This window comes from Ixodes scapularis, unplaced genomic scaffold, assembly GCF_016920785.2.
Source record: "Ixodes scapularis isolate PalLabHiFi unplaced genomic scaffold, ASM1692078v2 PGA_scaffold12__126_contigs__length_90152505, whole genome shotgun sequence".
Classification (NCBI taxonomy): Eukaryota; Metazoa; Arthropoda; class Arachnida; order Ixodida; family Ixodidae; genus Ixodes; species Ixodes scapularis.
Window position 1 is genome coordinate 29,296,118 of NW_024609838.1, and position 17,336 is coordinate 29,313,453.

General features: G+C 44.6%; 1 protein-coding gene across 1 annotated transcript in view; it reads right to left on the reverse strand.

Annotated features, from left to right (window-relative positions):
* The window catches only part of LOC115313060 (protein shisa-5-like), an 18,181-nt gene extending 1,075 nt beyond the window's left edge, over nucleotides 1-17,106 (reverse strand). Inside the window, exons 1-2 of the mRNA XM_040221495.1 lie at nucleotides 16,999-17,106; nucleotides 5,760-5,936 (exon numbers count right to left, since the gene is read on the reverse strand). Coding sequence (XP_040077429.1) covers nucleotides 5,760-5,903 — 144 coding nt within the window. The 5' untranslated portion in view covers nucleotides 5,904-5,936; nucleotides 16,999-17,106. The remainder of the gene's footprint in view (nucleotides 1-5,759; nucleotides 5,937-16,998) is intronic.
* Nucleotides 17,107-17,336: the final 230 nt, after the last annotated feature.

A 17,336-nucleotide genomic window follows, 5' to 3' on the forward strand; every position in this document is an offset into this window, starting at 1 on the left:
GGACCAACACCCAAAGAAAAATTGACTTGAAATCACCACCTTTTACGCCAGAACACATGTGGATGGGATGCAACAGGAAAGGAACAGAAAGGGCGAGGTCTAATAACATTGGGGAAACAAGATTGGAAGAGAGTCATGAATGATTGTAGGGAACATCTGTCAATGAAAGCTAGTATTGGGGGTGTGTCAACACTTTTGGGATTTGTATATTTGTGGACAGAAAATGTTTCGAGAGAGGAAAACATCAACGAAATCGGAAAATATCAAGAAATACTAATCATAGGAGATGTCAATGCTCACTTGAAGGACTTTGATGGTATCACAGACGTGAAAGGAAAGATGTTACAGGAGTTATGTGAGGCTTTAGATCTGGTACAAGGCGCAAATCTTATGTGAGGGGAAACGCATCATGGGGGAGGAACCACTCTCAATCGACAATAGACTTCTGTTTAACGCCCAACAAATTGTACAACAGATTGGGTTGCATGGGAATAGACGAAGAAGGAATGAAAAGCTTAGGGATTGACCATAAACGAATTAAGGTTACATTTGAAAGAACACATCAAGAAATACAAGTACAGAAGCATTGAGACAAGAGAGGTTTTAGTGACGCAAAGCTGAAGTAAATATCAGAACGAATTGAGGACACAGGAGCTACATAAGAGGAGAAAGGGTGGTCGTACAATAAATTAGTAGAAATATATAAAAAAAAGAAGTCGGAACAAGACCAAGCCATATTTCAAAACAAATTCAAACACTGCAGGTCAAAAAGCTGGTGGGATAAGAAAGCCAAAGTGGCCAGAAATCAGAGAAAAGAGGCATCCAGAAAGCATAGACGAGCAAAAAAGGGGGTGCTTCAGCAGATTAAATAGAGAGAAAATGAAAATACTTCCAGGAAAATAAATCATTGGCATATGCTTCCATCCAGGGCAAGATCGAAAAACACGAAATGAAATGGACAAGGGAAATTAACCGAAATGACAGAAATGCAGCCAAGAAGTTTTGAAAGCACATAAGCTCACTGGGTTAAAGACAGAGATGCCCTACCACTCAGTGAATACTGGTGATAGGACTCGGGTAGAAGGGTAGGAGACTTGTCAATACATTAGGAGAATGATTGAGGAAATGTGTTCAAATCTAAAGCATCCAGAAACCACGAAAAAAGTAGTTTGTAGTGACAGCCAACCAGACTTTAGCGAAGTACCACAGATAACACCAAGAGAATGGAAAAGAGCCGAAAGCAGAGTATCAGCAGAAACATGAACTGGACTAGATGGCATACCAATAAGTATTATAAAAAGTCATGGCGAAACAAGAAAATTTATGCTGCAACAAACCATAGAAACAAAATTATTGCGGAGGGAGGAGTACCCGAGACTTGAAGACAAAGCATGATGAGGCTGCTGTACAAAGGTAAAGGCGACAGGGACAACATCAAATCGTACCGCCCCATAATGGTAATATGTGTCCTATATAGACTAGCAATGCAGGTGGGGAAGGGTACAGTAGAAGAATGGGCAAAAACAGAAGAAATGCTAGGAGTACTCTAGAATGGTTTTCGCAAGGATAGGCGAACAGAATAAGTTGTATGCGGTCACGCAATGTATAGAAATAGCGTAGAAAAGCCAACGACCGTTATGGATGGCATTTTTAGACATACAGGGGTGCGATAACTTAAAGAAACACTGACAACCTTCCTTTAGAGCGCAGCTCTTAGGGGCCCGTTTCCGGCTTGAGCGGCGTCGGCGTCGGCGTAACCGCGCGGTGCATCATGGGAAATGTCCCATAATGCACCGCGCGAGCCCCCCACCGGGGTCACGTGACCTCGTGGGGCGCACGTGACTCCCCGAGGTCAAGTGACCCCCCGGTCACGTGACTCCCCTGAGGTCACGTGACCCCCTCCTCGAGGTCACGCGACCCCCGAGGTCACGTGACCCCCGCCGATGTCGCGTGACCCCCGATGACGTCATCGTCACTGATGACGTCACCGGCATCCACATCGTCATCGTCATCATCACTGATGACGTCACCGGCATCCACATCGTCATCGTCATCATCACTGATGACGTCATCAGTGACGTCACTGATGTCGTCACCGGCATCCGCATCGTCATCGTCATCATCACTGATGACGTCATCAGCGACGTCACTAATGACGTCACCGACATTCGCATCGTCCTCGTCATCATCACTGGTGAAGTCATCAGTGACGTCACTAATGACGTCATCGGTACCCGCATCGTCATCGTCACTGATGACGTCATCAGTGACGTCAGTGATGACATCATCGGCATTGGGGGTCACGTGACCCCCAAGGTCACGTGACCCCCCCTGGTTAGTTTAACCCCCCCCCCCCCCCAGTGCCCTTCCCTCCTCCTCCTCAAGAGCTGCGCTCTAATTCGGCGTTACAGGGAGTTGTAAGCGGCTTTCACTTTTTTTAGGCGATTTATTGTGGTGTCAGAAAACTACCCAATCAATATTTTGCAACAGCGTCACGTAAAATTTAAAAAAAAAAATTAAAAAATCTCAACTGCTCGAAACCGAAACGGAACCTGTACCGGGGAAGAAGAAGAAATATAGAGGAGGAGTGTGTTGCCGTAAGTCACGTGGCTGTGCAACTTTTTTTAATCAATGTATTTTCAGCTTTTTAGAAGCTACAACAAAGAGGAATCATATTTTGTTTATATTTTTTATATTGAGTGTGTTCCCCCGGACCAACAACTTTGATTATCTTTGGTGGTTGTGTCTAAGCCATAAAAAAACGGCACGCGACCACGGAGAAGAGAGGGAACGCAACTCAAACCGGCCAATTCTGTATTAACGGTTTTCGGGCAGAAAGGAAACGAATTTGGAGCCGCAGATTGTGTTCTGGGAAATTGGACTCTCATACATGTATAAATAAAAATCTTGGCAACCATAAATACCCTGTCAGCGTCCCCTTAAATTAGGAAATTTGCTGGACACACTGCAGCTATAAAAATCAGGATTAAATATGAAATAGTGAAGTTTTTGCAGAAAGTGCACACAAAGTGAACACAGCAACTATAACATGGGAGCCCGAAGCGACAGAGCCAGCAGCACTAAGGAGTAGACTTAGGCAGGGATGCCCCCTGTCGCCTCTACTTTTCATGATATGCTTAAGAAAATGGAGAAACGACTAGAGAAAATTGAATTCGGCTTCAATATATCGTACATGGAAGGTGGGGAGGAGGGAAGACAGTGAGGCAGAAATTGCCAGGCTTATTGTACGCAGATGCTATTGTAGTCTTAGCAGATAATCGAGAATAGTTGTAGAACTTGATTGGAATTGGCGACGTGGAAGGAGACGCTCTTGGATTTAAATTCAGTGGAACAACATCTGGAATTATGTTTTCTAACGACATCAAGGAAGGTCTTTTAAATGTACTCATAATAGAGATATATATGGTGGACAGGTACAAAATATCTGGGACTGTGGATAAACGAAGAAAATAAATAGCTCGAGAAATATCAGAAACATGTAATTGGTAAGGGTAAAAGGAACTCGGCCATTATGAAGCAGAGGGCGTTATAAAACTTTAATAGATACGAAGTGGTGCGGGGAGTATAGAAAGGAGTAATGGTACCAGGAGTGACCTTTGGTAATGCAGTCTTGCGCATGAATTCTAGAGAGTTCGGGCGAAATTGGAAATAGGGCAAAGGAGTGTTGGCAGGACAGCCCTAGGTTCACATGGGAAAACTTCGAACGAAAGAGCGGAGGGTGATATGATCTGGTCATCGTTTGTGAAAAGAGAGGCAGTGAGTAAAATAAATGTTAACCAAATACTAACAGACATGGAGGACACGCGGTGGGCGCATAAGATTTATAAATACCTTATGAGGAGTCTGAACACGAGATGGACGAAACGGACACGAGAGCTTAGGATAAAATTCCCGCAGATGAGATGGAGCAAACGCGTTCAGTGGAAAGGGTAGTTAAGGAGGCAGAGAGGTGGATGTGGGAGGTGAAAATGCAGGGAAAATCATCTTTACCTATTTATAGGTCACAGAAGCAAGAAATAAAGAAGGAAGGTTCGTTCGATGATTCAAGAGGGGGCGCTCTACTGTTTTAGGCGGGGACGGGAGTTTTAAGAACAAAAATGTAGATGGCCAAATTTGAAGGCACAGATAGCAAAGTGCGCAGTAGGGAAAGGCGACGGAAACAGTGGACCTTTTTCCAGTAAGGAGTGCCTCATGACGGTTTCGCCGTCTACTACAAATGGAGGGCAACCGGACTCGCCTTCTCCCATAGGAACAGATTAGTGTCGCAAGAAAACAGTGCCCCCCAAGAATGGCGATCGGGCGGTCAAGGTCAAGGGAAAAGGGTGTGCGCGTGCGCAGACGCTTACTGGAAAAAGGTCCATTGATACTGTGATTCTAAGCTGTAAAGAGGTTAGTCCTGCCCTTCCCGACGGGGCTATAGACGTACTGGTGGCCCTCTGTTTTGCTGGAGAAGATGAAAGGGTGGATTATAATTTATAAATTGAGGTAACGAAGAGGAGATTGGAGTGCTGATGGAAATTGTCCAGGGAAAATTGAACTAAGTACTACTAACTAGCACAGCTGGTGGGTGGACTCCCTCCCGCGTGGCACCCACCCACGCGGGAGGGAGTAATGGGGGCCGGGGCAAGTAAAAGATGTTTTTAGTTATTTTTTTTTTTGCCCGGTCCTTTAAAGGTCTGCCTGGCGGTCATCAATCTTCATAGTTAGAGAAACGCATTGGCTTGAAAGGGGAAAGGAGAAATCAGGTTTTACTGCGGAAATGTTAAGGGCTAGTTTTCCCTGTTTCGTGTCCGGTACCAAAAAAAAATGTCGACACAAAACTACACAAAGCTTTAAACAGCTACCGCCATCTATGAGCGACGGCGGCAACCAGAAAACCAGTCTGGTTGCCACCATCGCTCATTAGATGGCGGCAAGCTTCCCAGTAACTCGCCCAACTATAGTTGAGCGAGGACGAAAAAGAAACACACGGGTCGAGCGTACAGCTTCGCTGGTCTTCCTTCTTCACCAGAGTGGAAAGGCTTAAAGTGTTTTGGTATTGTTTTTTTAGGCTAGGTGGCGCAGGCTACCGCCCGCTACAAAGGGCACAGCCGTTATCGTCCATCCATCTATCATCATGCATGGGCGCTAATCGTGTGAGTGGGTTCGAGTCCTCGGCGAACTCTGATGCACTACTCGCTCTCGACACCAGCCGAAGCGAGTTCTGGCCGAACGGCCAGAACTCGCTTCGTGGTCAGAATATACTCAGTGAAGGGTATACGTGCCCAAACAATGGCAGACTCTGACGATTGGCGTAACGGCAACTAGATGGCGCCGACTTTTGGAAAAGGTCTATTCGCAATGGTTGCGATTTACAAATATGACCTCCCGAACTTTACAGATATGGTTTTTGGAAGCAAGAACGAGTGGTTCTGCAGCCCTGCGGCGGTGTCCGATGTCAGCGCACCGACAACGCGCGCCGGCAGCACCATCGACCTCGTGCTTACTAAGAACGTTGACACGCAAATCCAGTGTCTCGCCTCTCCCACTTACGTCACCGATCACCGAGCAGTCGTGGCAGTCGTCAGCGGCATATGCACGACGCCAACCGCGACGGCAATGTGCATAAGCCACTTCGCACCTCCGTCTTTAGGTACATGACGACGCCATTTTGCCCGCATTGCACGAACATGTATTCAACTATCGCTTTTTACTTATTCGCTCTGTGTGGGCGAAAAAAATGTGTTTTTTTTTCTTACCTTTTTCCGTCCCGCACACACCTTGCACATGCATACGCAGCATGTAATGAGCACTGCGACGAGTAAAATCACCCCGACCACGATGGCGATGATGACGCCCAGCGCCATCTTTTGAACACCACTGACGACATCCGCTGGATCCATGGCGTCGAAGAAGCTGCAGCCCCGCGGTTATCCCTGCGTAGGTGACAAACATCCAACGGTTTGTGAAGACTATACGTGCAGAACCAATACCAGCTAGAAAACAAAGCCTCCTAATGATGACGTAATGTGCCGGCCTTGTCTTCTACACCCCGTTCCATCGACCGCAGCGGATGCTATGCGAGCTGTCGGAGCCAATCCAAGGCCGTGTCATTGTCACGTGACCTCGGAGAGGGGGCGCAGTGACGTGTGGAATGCGTATCACATCCTACGTTCCCAGAGGTGGATTGGCTGGGATGGCTCGCAGCTTGCGCTATGGTCGGGTGGCGGGGTGGTATAGTGTCACGAGACGGCCTGCATGCGCATGACTAGAACGACGAAATAAGCTATAATATATACTAGAGTGCCGCCACTCCGCGGCCTCCCATTGTCTTGCGGGGGCCGCCATTTTGGGGCTTAGTTCAGAGGGGACGGAATCGCTGATCGTTTTACGATTCGAGAATACGGCTTCCTGAGCTCCATAGAAAAGTCGTTTCGCGCTTTCGCGGACCGCTCTCCATTTCTGGAGGACGGAAGAGCGCTTCCTCTGATTTCAGTTTTGAAGCTTCCGATAACTGGCAAGAACGGTTTCAAGTACCAAAGATGGCTCAAGTGTCAATGTTACGACCGAAAGAGTACCATCCACTAAATTCATTTCATTCATTCATTTTATTAGCTCCTGGATGTTGAAATACAGTCGCTGGAGCATACCGGCGTCCCCCCCCCCCCCCCCCCCCCCCCCTTTTTTTTCTCCGCTGCGCCGCCAGCAGTTTGGCTGGCTCCTTAAAGGGCAACTCCGCTTCTTTTCCAGTAGTGCAAAACTATACAGTTCTCTTTGTTATCATCTACAAAACCCCCATGGCAAATATTACGACGGAATTCCGCCTAGAAGTTCATTAAAATCGCTGTCAAAGTTTGACAAGCACGAATCCGCTGGTTTTGGATGAGACGTGCGGGCCAGACAACACTGCCCGGCTGCATTTCCGCTTCCTCCAAATTCCTTCTCCCGGCACGTCCGCGACGTCATCAAGCATGTACAGCTTCTTTTTTTTTTTTTTTTTTTTCAATTTTGTTTTCTTTCCCGGTGAGAGCACGGGTGGCGCCAGCGCCGTGAAAGACGTGAGTGACGCGCTCGGCCGGCCCGGCGCTCGACTATTGATACTACTGATAAGCCGATCGCCTCGTTGAGCGCGGCTTGTGTTACATCGCATACTTTTGAACACCAAGTAAAAGGAGGAGAGGGAAGCTGCTTTTGTAAGAATTTTGAGTGACAGGTTAATCTTCTATAATCTTCTGGGAGGAGAATAGCGACGCCTGTGCTAATCCAGGAGGCACAAAGGAGGATCCTGATAAGAGGGGAGCTCCTTCTTCCCCTTGTATATCACGTGGGTGTACATGCTTAGTGATGCCGAATATACAATGTTGTCCGGCTTTGCCACCGTTTTGGTTTCGGTTTGTGATCATGGCTAGAGTAAAATTACACGAAAAATATTTTATTTTTCGCGAAACAAAGGATTGGGGGTTGTCTTTGAGTGCTTCAAAAAAGAAAATCGGCCACTATCTCAAAATTTTTGAAATTAAGCGGAGTTGCCCTTTAACAACGATGACGCCGTTGCTATGGGGCCCCGTGACGCGTCGCAGCCAATGGGAATTCAGGTAAAGTTTTCGGTGCTAAAGACAACGGCTACAGACAACGCCGGCTTCACTCCATGGGACAGTAAATGTTTTTGCCTTAATATGTGAAGGTGCCTGATTATAATGCAATTAAATGCAAAGGTGCAAGCGAGCAGGACAGGATGACGAAAATAATCCCTGGAGAAGAAGAACAGGACAGACAAAGGACAAGCACAAATCTCCAAACACAGCTAGGTAACCGGTGCGCGACCGAAAAATGGACGCTGAAAGAATAAATTAGGGACGGACGAAAAATCTTTCATCTCGCAACGTCCCAAATGTGTATTTTATTCTTTCAGCGTCAGTTATCGTTAAGCCAACACACCCCTCAGGTCCCCCGTGAAGGTGCACTTTAGATTAGATATATGTTATCTTACCAAGACGCACTACACGCTTCAGACGCCAAAGGCATATCTTCTTGAGACGCCAAAGGCATATCTCGTGATAACTGCTTCTTTTCCTTTGAGGTGGAAACGAGTATGATTTACTCAAAACCATGTAATGCGCTTGTAGTTTAATGGCGAACGCCTTCCGCGCAAATAGGTTGCTCCTGCTCATGCGCGCGTTGCACCGTGGCGACGAGGAGAACGGGCGCAGAGGCAGAACAAAGCTAGGAGACGCTTGCGGACAATTAAAGTTGTCGCCTCCTCTTCGCACTCAAAAAAATTTTTAAAAAATCGAGCATTGGGGAACAATCGAATCGAGGCACTCTAATGTCTTTTAGCCCGAACAATGCCAAGACGCGGCGTAAATAGGACCGTGAAACAGCGGAGAGGTGTGGAAAACTGACAGCCTTAATAGAACCACCGTCAGGCAGCCGAAAAGGGACCGTGTGATTTGGAAGCAAGTGCGTCATTAACCGCATTAAAAATCAAGCTGAGTTGCCAGACCTATCACTCCACCTTAAACATGTCCATCGGTCATTATTTCACAAGCTTTATGACGATTGTTTTTTTTTTGTTTTTTTTAAACACCACATTATTTTTTTTCACGTCGCGATCATTCATTGAAAGTGACGCGCATCGGATGCCACTCATCTAGTTATGCCCGATCGTTCATACCACGAAACATAATCGACTCGAACAACCTACCCGCTCACATCGCAACTGAACTAGATATGTCTGATTTCCAAGAACTCGTGCGCAGTTCTACTAATATTTAGCATTCTTTTTTTACAGCGGAGCTGTTAAGGGCAAGGTTCCCCGGGACTGTGTCCGTGTATGTCGACACAAACCTACCTGGACAGCTACCGCCATCTATAAGCGACAGCGGCAAGCACACAACCAGTATGGTTTCCGCCGTCCCTCGCAGATGGCGCCAACCTTTCCAGCTATAATAGAAGAATGGATAGTTGGGCGCATTAGTGGGAATTCATCGTAGGAAACAGCGCGAAAAACAGACAACGACGAAGAAGAAGCACACGTGTATCGAGTACAGTTCCGCTGGTCTTCCTTCTTCACGAGAGCGGAAAGGCTGAAGTTTTATTCCTTGTTTTCATATTTCTTTTGTATGCTTCTTATGTTTGTTTGATCTTTGTGTGTGTACTAATATATTTGCTTGCCCTCCCCCCCCCCCCCTTTATGTAATACCCTCATAAAGAAGGCCGTTAGGGGTATTTTGATTAAATAATAAATGAAGAAAAGGGTTACTAGAACTGCGCTTTTTTGAGCTACCCCAGCTAAATATATTTTTTTAGAATCACCGGCCTTTACCCTTTCCGGTGTGCTATGTGGTATTGCGAAATTCAGAATAGTTATCGCGAAATCGGACAGTGAAAATGATGCCGATACCAATATTCAAATGTAAACGTCTTTTCAGTGAAGTGGCGTCAATGGAATGCAGGCTTGCGGGTCGAGTGAGCAGTCCAAAAATGAACTATGCCGAACTTTTGCTTCGTGCTGCTGCACGCGTGCTGGAGAGAGCATCCAAAGCATTCATTAGACACAATCAAATCGCTTGTAATCAGATGGGAACGAAGCCTACAGTCCAAAGAGTGAAACTACTGTAGTGAAGAAACCCTGCCTTCCACTGGACGTCATTTTTTTTTTTTTTTTTTTTTTTTTCATTGTGGCCAGTAGACATCTCCACTTTGAAAAACATAGTGAGGACCAAGATTTCGAATTCAATAGCTTTGCGAAAATAATTAATTTTGGCCCATTATCTCGGTTACTATATGAGCAATGTTTGTTGTGTTTAGCAAATTTCCGGGCGAATCGGGGACTATGAAGAAAACGCCGGAGTACGCGTTTAAATTTGTCTGCAAGTATTTGGGATTGAAGGTCAGTAAAATGAAGCCAAGATAAACTATATCCTGAGGGCAGACCTTGCGTTCCTGGATGCATTTCCCGGCCTCTGTGGCATCAAAAACCTGTCACTGACGGTGCGACGCCTGAAATACCTTCCCAACGTTCTCTTCTGCAATTTAATGATAGCCGTTTAGGCCCCTGCTTAGGACTATCGATTTTACTTTTCGGCTTTTTGCGAAGGGACTGAAGTTGAAAAGCTTTTCTTTGTTTACTGCAAATTTCTTCTTTTTTTTTTTTAGCTTTTAGGCGTATTAGTTCGTCAGGAAGGAGAATCAAAATCAAGATGATTTAAATCAAACCATATGATGACAATGATGCTATGTTAATTTAAATAAAACCTTTCTCGCAAAAAAAAACACCCAACAAAATTAATTAGTTTATATATACTGTTTTTCGTTATTTTAATGCCTTCTATGTGCATTTGCTGAAGTTTTGCCGAATCTTGGGATTCGGCGAAGCCGAACTTTTGTCGACCTTTTCTAAAGATTCGGCAATGATTAGGCAAAAATACATTGTTGCCAGACTTAACGTTGATATTTAATTCTTTCTGGCGAAAAAAAGGTTTCTTTTTTTTTTATCTTAAATGCAACATGTAATGCATATTGACACAGTTATTACTAAATAAGGCGATATTCTACAAAATGATTGCATTGGTGTCGTTTTTGTGTGTTTCCTGGCAAATTCGCAGTGATTTCTTGCAGAACTGCCGTGACATCGAGGTTGGGTAGCTGCGGTCGCAGTCACGATTCACGCTACGAGAGCTTCGGCTTTGAGGCCTCATCAGCGCAAGCCTGCAAGTGAGTGTAGTACATTGTTAAAATAATGACAATAATACGGCGCTCTTACTTTCTCTGGAAGTCACCATTTCGTGACGAATGCAACGTTTGCTGAGCCTTCACCAGAAGGGATAACAATATTTATGTAAATATGCATGTTTTTTCGATTTGAGTCACTTGACGTCAGCGTTGCATGAAAGTGTGCATCCCATATTCGCAACGTCTCGTTTTTAACCATTAAAAGGCCTATTTCTGGTGTTAGGACATATACGGACGTTTAGGAAGATGCGGAGGGTTAGGAATGTCGGATGTGCAACGTCGAGGACACGAAACTGGTCTCTTTAGTTCTATACAGATACATGAAAACCGCGAAATAACGATAATTAAAACGCGATAGTATTTTGTTTTAGCACAAACTACTTGTGAACCGAAAAGAGGATTATTAAACTTGCGAGCAGTGCTTGGAAGAGATACTGAACCAAACAATTTAGTGCCCATAATAAGTGGCGCACGTTCTTTCCTCGAGCCAGCAGCCGCCGATGTGCGCGAGCACACGCAACAAAATTGACGTCATAGTCATGGGCTTCGGATCACAGGAGAATGAAGACAGGTTTTTTCATCTCCACAAGTGAAAGCCACGTGCTTGTTAGACCAACTAATCGCTTACCTTCTACACCAGACCCTACTGTGGAGATGAAAAGCTTGTCTTTATTTTCCTTTTCCCTGGAGCCCGCACATTTCACTGTCATCTTAAGCGTGAATGGAGGACTATGACGTCAATTTCATTGCGTGTGCACGCGCACACCGGCAGCTTCTGGCTCGTGGAAAGATCGTGTACCACTTATTATAGACACTGAAATGTTTGGTTCAGCATCCCTTTTAAGTAAGTGTCAGTCAATGTTTCAACTACCTCGTTGCATCACCGGAAAGGTGAAATGAAAATCACGTCATCCAGAATGTACCGGATCATTTGTCACTTGCGGAGTGGTCTGCGTAAATTACTGGTCGATATTCGGTTCTTGAGACAGAACATATTAAGGTGAACCACACTTGCAAATGCTCACAAACTTGCAGTTACCGTAATGCCTAGTCCACACCTCGCCGTAATCGCTGGTACACTGCACGATGGTAACTGCACGACCGCACGGAGTCCATTTGCTATTCATGGCCCCGTCGCGTTCTCGCACGTGCGCAGACATTTGCCGAATTTTTGCCGATTCTTTCGCGAAATTTCCTGCAAGAGCTCGCTATGTGCCGAACTTTGCCGAATCTAAAGTTTGGCAGATTCGGTCCATCACTAGTTTGTACTAAAATCAAAAAGTCATGAAGGAAGAAATATCTACAGCAGTCTGAAAACAAGTAAAGAACAATGCTCTTCTGAGCAAATTGGATCATTGAGTTTTCTTGCTTCACCTTCCACTTCGTTCATCAGTCGTAACATCCTATTGCAAGCATATCAGAAGGCGAAACAAGCAAAAACAAAAAGCAATGTCTTATTGCAAGCAAGTAAGAACGGAAAAAAGAAAACAGAAATAATTTTTTTAGCTCACTAAAGAAATCAAGCTGTTTTTGTTCTACACTTTGTTTCAGCTTAAAAGGGTGGTGCAACCATGTTCAATTAGAATGTTTTTCACTTTACCCGAGATTACTGGTACTAGTGGGACCCAAGTATACTCGCACGCAACGCCACTGGCCAAGAAACTCCTTTGTTGCAGTGTAATTTTAAGGAGAAAAGCGAGCATTTTCAATCAATCTCTCCTTCGCAAAACTTTATCAAGTAGTTGGGCGGTCGCAGTACCGCCCAGTGGCGATACTTGAATGCGGCTCATAGATTGGACCCTAGCATTGCGTGGCACTTGAATTGGCTCGTGATAATCGATAGCTAGAGAAGCATTCAGGAAGTGGACCGTGTCCAATCGCTGCAACGACGACAATAGCCGAGCCATAACAATGTCTGGAACTCAGCGCGTGTCCTGTGCTTTCCCAATCCCAGCGCGTGGCTATGATCAACAATGGCGGCATGTAATTGGTTCCAGATCACGTGGCCGCTTGTTCTGGCTGCGAGTTAAGGAGGTGAACGCTGCTTGTTCTTCTTTATTTATTTTTTTCTGCGACTTCGATTGCGTGTGGTGAAAAACGAACGGGTGTTTCACAGGCCATTAACGTCAGGGATGCATTCTAAGCGGTATTTCCGCAGAGCACAAAGCACGCCCCGAGATAATTGGACCAATAAAGCAGCATCGAAAGCGCAAGTCACCGGGCCTTTCAGGTGCATGATTGGTTCGGCGATGATAGAACATGCACAAAAACATGACGACCACCATGACGGTGCACTCTTGACGCCGTCTGATTGGCCGCACCAACTCGTAGCACCGGCTGCGTGCCGATCTTGAAACGAAATATAATATTACTGGGGCTTAGTGGCGTAGCCAGGGGGGGGGGGGGGGGGGGGGGGTGTTCAAGGGTCGGAACACCCCCCGAAATTTCAGTGTTGTCCTCCTACCCCCTTTCCCCTTTCTAATGTCAGTATTTTTATGTTTTTCTTTTGTGCGTGTGCGTGTTTTTTAGGACACTAAAAATCCTATGTGTTTCTCTTTCTGTTCGAAAACCCTCTACGGCAAGGGGCCAGGACCAGAACATCCCAAAGCAAAACGAATATGACGACACTGTCCATGAACTGCGTGAAAAGCACATGTCCGGCTCCGTCTGTTCGAACAGCTTTCGCCAAACTCCGCCGTGTTAGTAACCGAAGCCTTTTTTCAGGCTCGCAGGTGCGAATGGCTCAACTCCCGACTCCACGAAAGCCACGAAATCCTGACCTCGAAGGACGCTGGCCTCGCCTTGGAGAATGCAGGCGGCTTGACTAAAGTTCTCCTACCCTTTGAATCTGAAGGACTCTACTACAATTTGAGGGAAGCGCAACAAAATTCCAAAATATCAACACTCTGACTTTACGAACGCTACAATGAGGAGAAAACCGGACGACAAAATAACAAACAAGTTAGCGGTTTTCTTTTTTTTTTTTGTGCGTCTCGTTTTTTTCTTTTTTAGGGTATACCCGCTTGTACTCCTTTAGCCTCAATAATACACCTAAAAAGATGTAAAAAAACACATACATAAAAATATCACCAAGAATGAAAACAAAAGAGGAAAATGAGTAAGAGAGAAAAGCGGCAGCATTTGCAGTGTTGAAGCAGATTTGGAGTGCTCATAATCACTTGGTTTCAAAGCGTACCTGTTGACTTCTCTAATTCCTGCAGTGGGTAATGTTTACATGCTTGCGTGCAGCATGCGAGTCGTCGAACTTCCTTTACATATATAACTCTCAAAAATGAGTTCAAGAGCCAAGCTGTCTCTTGACGCTTTTTTCGAGAAGTATTATTGAACTACAACTTCAAGCGTGTCATCAACGTCTCCGAGAGAGTCGGCACAATCACGTCAGGCAGCATCGTCGATGTTGTGGTCAGCGACGTCGGTCATTATGTCGCAAGCCTCGATTTCGAGCAAATCTCCATCCTGTGTGGAGTATTTGTTTCGTTAAATAAACTTCCCAGGGAAGTACTGGCTTTGACACAGATGCAGAGGGACCGCACCGCTTAGCGCGTCTCGGCGGTACAGGCAACTTTCATTTGCCTAGATGCCTTGTATCCTAATGCAAACCGCGTGCTGCAAATCCTGGCCTCCATGCCCATTAGCACCGCTGAAGCGGAACGTTCGTTCTCGAGACTCCGAAGACTGAAGTCATTCCTGAGAGTTTCAACGTCCCAGGAACGCTTGCTACTCCGTTCTAAACTGAGACTAGACGCTCCGCCTTCAGCGCGAGCTCACTGGTTTCGGCAGTGCGTTGGTTGCGCGTGCCTGCCCGATCACACTTGTGTTAGCAAGCGCAAAAAGCTCGCACTGAAGTGCGCCTTTGAACATTCCTCGGAACATGCAAGTCAGAACCAAAAGGGTCCTCTCCCTTCTTTCTATTGACCGACGACGGCTTCCACTAAATGTTTAGACTTCACAAAATGATAGAAACTCTTTTTTTCTTCCACTTCGTAAAACGACAACGAAAAGCGGAAATGACCTAAAACAAGACTATAGAACAGTAATTTTTGGAAGATGTAATCCGCTCAGGAACAATGAGCGTGACGCTTCAGCTGCTCATTGCCCCAGTGCGCATAGTAGTTTTTATGATTAATCGTATTCTAAACTTCGCTATTCTCTTGCGCTCTTTCGTAGTTTTCAGTCATTGAATGCCCGAGTGTTCCGCAAAGAAGTGCACGCACCGAAATATTTTGAGAGCCTGTCTGGAGTTTTTTGTTCAAAGCCTATTATTATATTTCATGATTGCGTTCTTTCGTTGTTTAACATTAAATTTACCCTCTTTAAATGTTAAACGAACGACGCGTGGCAATAAAGGTTGGATTTTTGTCTTCTAAGACGCAGGAAAATAGTAAACAAAAATGTGTTCAAACAATTTCTTTTCCTTTTTTTTTTTTTTTGTGCGTGGGTCTTTGGATTGGTTTGAGCAAAGAAAAACACCCTCTGAAAAAATTACCTGGCTACGCCACTGCAGTGGGGCTACATCAATAACAAGTTGTTCATTAAACCGTACTTTCAATTTACAGTATTTCTTCTGCATTGCGATCAGTGATCGGAGAACTTGATCAATCCATCTGTCATGTCTACAAATACACATAAGAATAAAGAGTGGCAATTTTCCAGACGTAGCTGTGTTTGAAGATTTGTGTTTTTTTTTTTTATTTTTGTCCCCCTTGTTCTCCTTCTCGAGGGATTATTATCGTCAAACCTGATTTATTTCATTAAAAAAAAAAAAAAAAATCATGATTTTGTTTGTATCTTAGATTTACTCTCGTATTATTGAGAGTTTTGTATTTATTTTATTACACGCAGATTTTTTAATGTTCTATATCGGCCTAGTTTTTTTTTTTTTTTTTTGTAAAGATTATTTTGCGTTAGGGTTTTTCTTGTGGCCAAGTTAGCAGCCATTCCGGCCACTATAATGGCAGCAATGGCTGCTGACTTTATAGGGAAGAGGCCCATTTTGGTTAATTAGTTGGCGAATTAGATCGAAAGTTTTAATTAACTTTATACATTTTCATTTTTGGGGCATAATGTATCTCGAGACTTGACGCTCGACCTCAATGCGTTCTAGCCTTAACGTAAAATTTCCCTTTAAAAAAAAAAAAAATCGTAGTCAACGCTCGAGAAATGTTATTCCAATGGACAAGGCCTCAAACCGAAACTCAGCAGGCTGTCTCAACCGGCTTCTACATTCCACCCCCCCCCCCCCTTTCCCCCATAAAAAAAAAAAAAAAAAAAAAAAAAATTGAACAATATTGCGTAACTAGATTTTCTAACGTATCGCTCTACAATTTCCTACTCCGGTTCTCAAGGGCGGTTAATTTATTAGTTTGAAGTATGAAATAATGATATCGCCTTAGCTAGAAAAAAAAAAATGACGATTTCTTTTTTCCTGTGGACGAACGTCCAGCTAAGCCTTTATTTCTTTCTTATTTTAGCGAAATTATCAAAATGCATCGTGGGCCATTGTCGCGTTTATTAAAGCCCAAAAACGAATGGAAGGAAGCTAAAGCAGAACTGCCTCACATTTTAATTCCTTCATTTTTAAGAAATAAACGCCACATGTCGCGAAATGTGTGGTTTCACTCGGAACTAAGCTTAGCTCAAAGGGGTAACAAAACTTTTTGTGTCATTTTCTACTCAGCTAAACTCATATTTCCATACTGTCTCACTAAAAAACGCATTATTTGTTACACCTCTCTGATAGACTACATCGGAATCTGTTAAGAAACATATTTATACTGTATCTTCAAAGGGCAAGGCCGATATCGGAGACACGCTGTACAGAACAATTGTCTAAAGACAATTTGTGAACTTTGCCCAACTTGTAGGACAAAAGTTTATTAAACTTCAAATAAACTATAAGACGTTATCATCGTTTTACGATACTGTGATGGTATGGGTACTACAGTGAAAGATCGCGTTGAACACCTTAGAACAATTGTCTAGAGACAATTTGTGACCTTTGCCCAACTTGTAGGACAAAGGTTTATTAAACTTCAAATAAACTATAAGACGTTTTCATCGTTTTACGATACTGTGATGCTATGGGTACTACAGTGAAAGATCGCGTTAAGACGTTTCTTCTCGGTATACAGTATACTTACGGTTTCCGGCACGAAACGAGATATAAGTAACATTGAATTATTCGTTGCACCAAAAGTATTGATGGCTATATGTGCTAGTGATAAAAACACAAAGTATACTCACGGTTTTCAGAGGTGTTATCCCAGTGAAGGATTCGGTAAGAAAGAACCGCCCGACGTCGAACGCGGGAGAGTACCTGCAACACTCTTGCCTTTTTCTGATATGGTATTTTTTTCGTGGTCGTTATCTGATATCGCAACGGCCTTCACCTTCACAGACCGTCGCGCTTATAGAGAAATATCGATACGCCGCAGAACCCCGCGTTATCATACACTCTAAGTCCTGTCCATATCGGACACCAGCATGGCGGCGTTGCGTCACGGGACGCCGTTTGAAAAGCTCCCTGTTCGCTGCCCGCGTTTCGACCGTCAGGTACGCACTAATCGATCGTATCGGATTGA